The sequence below is a fragment of the Camelus dromedarius genome, chromosome 31 (genome assembly GCF_036321535.1).
Source record: "Camelus dromedarius isolate mCamDro1 chromosome 31, mCamDro1.pat, whole genome shotgun sequence".
In the NCBI taxonomy this organism is placed as follows: domain Eukaryota; kingdom Metazoa; phylum Chordata; class Mammalia; order Artiodactyla; family Camelidae; genus Camelus; species Camelus dromedarius.
Window position 1 is genome coordinate 2,077,352 of NC_087466.1, and position 3,676 is coordinate 2,081,027.

The 3,676-nt window shown below is 64.4% G+C and overlaps 1 protein-coding gene across 1 annotated transcript; it reads left to right on the plus strand.

Annotated features, from left to right (window-relative positions):
* Positions 1-208: 208 nt before the first annotated feature.
* GSC2 (goosecoid homeobox 2) lies at positions 209-1,363 on the plus strand. Its single transcript, XM_031443300.2, has 3 exons — positions 209-461; positions 557-810; positions 1,265-1,363. The coding sequence occupies exons 1-3, from the start codon at positions 209-211 to the stop codon at positions 1,361-1,363; spliced, it is 606 nt and encodes a 201-aa protein (XP_031299160.2).
* The last annotated feature ends 2,313 nt before the right edge of the window (positions 1,364-3,676 follow it).

The window sequence follows — 3,676 nt, forward strand, 5'->3', positions numbered from 1 at the left end:
GCGGGTCAGGGGCACGGATGCGGAACACAAGGCCCCCCGCGGACCCTACCCCCCGCCCGCCGCCGCCGGGGATTAGCGCGTTCCTGGCTGTGCGGTGGGATTAGCCCGCGTGGACCCGGCGTCCGAACCGGGGATTACGGCGCGCCCCGCCTCGACGGATATATTCCCGCGGCCGCGGCGGCGGCGGCGGCCGCGGCGGGCGGGCGGCATGGCGGCGGCAGGGGGCGCGGCAGGCCGCAGGGGCCCCGGGCGGCCCTGCCCCTTCTCTATCGAGCACATCCTCTCCGGCCTCCCCGAGCGGAGCCCTCCCGCCCGGGGCGTCCGCCCGCCGCCACCCGCCGGCCGCCAGAGCCCCGCGGAGCCCGGGGCGCCCGAGGCGGCACCCTGTGCCTGCTGCTGCTGCTGCTGCTGCGGCCCCCGCGCGGCGCCCCGCGGGCCCCCAGAGCCGGCCGCCGGGCTGGGTGAGTGGGCGCAGGGCTCGGGGGACTCCGGGCACGGCGGGGGCGCAGCGGAGCTCGGCTCCCGCCCCGCGTCTCACCGCGCGCTCTCCCCGCAGGCGCGCGGCTGCCGTGGCCGCTGAGGCTGGGGCCTGGGGCGCCCTTGCCCTTGGCCGCGCCGACCGGAGGCCCGGGGGCGCTACCCGGCGCCGGTGGTCCGGGCCCGCAGCGGCGCACGCGGCGCCACCGCACCATCTTCAGCGAGGAGCAGCTGCAGGCGCTGGAGGCGCTCTTCGTGCAGAACCAGTACCCCGACGTGGGCACTCGCGAGCGCCTGGCCGGCCGCATCCGCCTCCGCGAGGAGCGCGTGGAGGTGGGTGCCCGTCGTCGCCTCTTCCGCCACCTCCGAGGAGCAGGTCCGCGGTCCCAGGCGAGGGGTGGGAGCTTGAGCGGAGGTCAGGCTTGTTTTTTCTTTAGTTTTAAACCACCCGCGCCCCGCCCCCATGAGAAATGAGGTGCGCATCCCTGTTTCGGAATTTGGGAAGCTTAGGAGAGCGCAAAGTTGCAGAGGGGGCGTCCCGGGTGCCGCCAGGCGGAGTCCGGGCTGGGAAGGGGCAAGCAGGGATGCCGGTCCGGGTGGGAAAGAGGTTCGGGTCCCGCAGCAAGAGCCGCCGTCCCCACCTGCAGCGGTTGAGAGACAGTGGCACAGCCGCTGCCCAGGGCCGGCTCCGCAGCCAGGGTCCCGAAGCCCCGCCAGTTGATTTGGGGAGCCGCGCGTTTCGCGTGCCCTGGGGCCAGGCCTGCCTGAGCGCGTCTCCTTCTCTCAGGTCTGGTTCAAGAATCGCCGTGCCAAGTGGCGACACCAGAAGCGCGCGTCGGCGAGTCTCCTGCCCAGAGCCAAGAAGGCCTCGAAGGAGAGCTGCTGACGGCTCTGGGAGTTACCCCTGGGCTTGGCCGGTCCCTGGGGCCGGCTCAGGGAGAGGACAGAGGTGTCCTGATCGGAGCTGGGAGAGGAGACCAGCCTCTTCCGTGATGTCTGTACAGCTGCCTGTGCCCTTGAGCTCGGCGCAGGACCCCTCTGCATGTGGCCCAGCGCCGCCTGCCCCGGGGATGAGAGGGCGTGTATGCCCGATGCTCTCTGTGCGCTCTCCTCCCCAAAGGCAAGAGGGCAGGAGGGCCGGTGAGATTCAGGGGTGGGGTTGCAGGGCACAGAGCAGGTCAACTTCTTCAACCCCTCACCACACCCCAGGAGGGACTAACATGCCCTGGGACAGGAGCTACCCCTTGTCAACACCCCGAATCCCCTTCCCCTCCTCCACATGCTGGCTCCCTCCTCTCCTCAGCAGGACAAAGCCCCCTTGACCTGGCCTGTAACCCTCCCGAGGCGGGGCCTGGGCGTCCCGACTTGCAGAATAAGGAGCTTGGGTGAGGTCATCTCCAGAGCCCCTTTACTACGCCTCAGTTTTGAGTCCTGTGTGCACTGAGAAATAAGTAAGCAACTACAGACACTGAAAAAGCAGTCCAGACCCCGAAGTCCTCGATGGCTCCACTCTGTACTCAGCCAGGACCTGCCCGTCTTCTCTCCTTCCTAGGGAGCCGGGGCAGCTCGTCACAGCCCAGTGAGTCCTCAGTCCCTCTGCCAGGGTGCCCTCAGCAGAGCAGACTGCCCCACGGATCATGGCCCAGCACCCTGGGGGCCTACACTGGCCTCTAGGAGCTGCTTCTTGGGTGGGGGTCCTTGGCTTCCCCTCTGTGGGGGGTTTCCATGCAGTAGCATCTGCCTTCCCCCCAGCAGTCAACTCTGCCTCCCTGTGGGGGCAAGAAGAGGTTTGATTGAGGAGGATCCCTCCCCACTGCCTTGGAAAATGCCTGCTGTTCCTCCATCACCCTGGCCCTGTGGTGAAGGACATCATGAGAACAAGGCTTCAGTTCCCCGAGTTGGCCTGTATAGTGGACGCGAGGCACCTAACACACCCTCACCTGGCTCAGGGACCTGGTTCTGCCTCCTCACAGGTTCTGGAGGAAATGGGGCGGGGGTAATCTGGAAGGAGACACAGGCCATCCACAAAAGGTGCAGAAGTCAGGGTTGCAGCTTAGATAACACTAAGTGCAAGGGGTCCCCAGCCAGGGCTACCCTAACACTGCCAGGGTCTCTGGGACAGTGGCTCTCACTCACTCGCAGGATGCACACTTCTGTGTGTCACAAAGCTCTTCTCCCTGAACCCTGAACTTATTCCTGGAGACTGCACAGACTGCCCGCAGAGCTTTCTCACAGGCTGGGACATCCTCATCTCCCTGGGTCCCAAGACCCTCACCCTCATGGGCTGAGTGGCTATTTGTCACTGTGCAGGGCACCTGTGATCAGAGCTCCACTTTCAAGGGACCAGTGGCCATGCTGCCCTCCTGGTTTTTCCTTCATCTGCAGCTGTCTCAGGCAGGCTTGCCCCATAGTGACCATGAACGTCGGGGGTCCTTTGGGCCGTGATCATGCACTTGCCTCTAATCTCCATCCTCACCCTGGTTTATCTCTTCTACCCTCTGATTCCCATCCCCGTCCCACATTGACATCCCAGCCCAGGCCTCTGGCCTGTGCTAGACAGTTATATCCAGCCGTCCCTTTGATTACTCCACCTGGAAGCCCACAGCTCCTCTAAGTCACCTTGTCCACAGCAGTCTCTTCCCCTGTGCATCCCAGGTGCATGAGCCAGGGAGCTGGCAAATACCCCCACCCCTCCTCTTCCTCACCCAGCAAACCCAGGCCAACAGCAAGTCAATTTTACCTCCAAAAACAATCCCAGAATCTGTCCTCTCCCAGCTTTACCTGCACCTACCTGATGAAAACCACCGTCATCTCTCACTTTGACTGTTGCAGCTGCCTTCAGCTTGTCCTCCTGCACCCACTCTTGTTTCTCTGTAATTCATTCCCTGTAAAATCCAGGGTGCAAGTCTGAACCTACCTCTCCCCTACCTACAGCAGTCCAAGGGATTCCCACTGCTCCCAGAGCAAAGACAAAACTCTCCTTGGCCCATGACCCATGAGGCTTGTGCAGCCTGGCCCTGTTCCTCTGGCATTGGTCGCCACCCCGCTGGTCCTTGCACTCTGTGTATCCAAAGGTCTCCTCCCACTGGGTCTTCACACATGCTCTCCCTCCTCCGCCTCGCCAATGTCTGCTCATCCTTTGGATCTGCAACCACTCCCTTCCCTGGGGAAACTGCCGCTGGCTGCCTTCTGGGTAGGA

Bases quoted from the DNA above. Each gene is read 5' to 3' on its own strand.
- GSC2 (XM_031443300.2), top strand. From the start codon at position 209: ATGGCGGCGGCAGGGGGCGCGGCAGGCCGCAGGGGCCCCGGGCGGCCC. The intron at 462-556 runs GTGAGTGGGCGC...CTCTCCCCGCAG, and splicing joins AGAGCCGGCCGCCGGGCTGG to GCGCGCGGCTGCCGTGGCCG. The intron at 811-1,264 runs GTGGGTGCCCGT...TCCTTCTCTCAG, and splicing joins TCCGCGAGGAGCGCGTGGAG to GTCTGGTTCAAGAATCGCCG.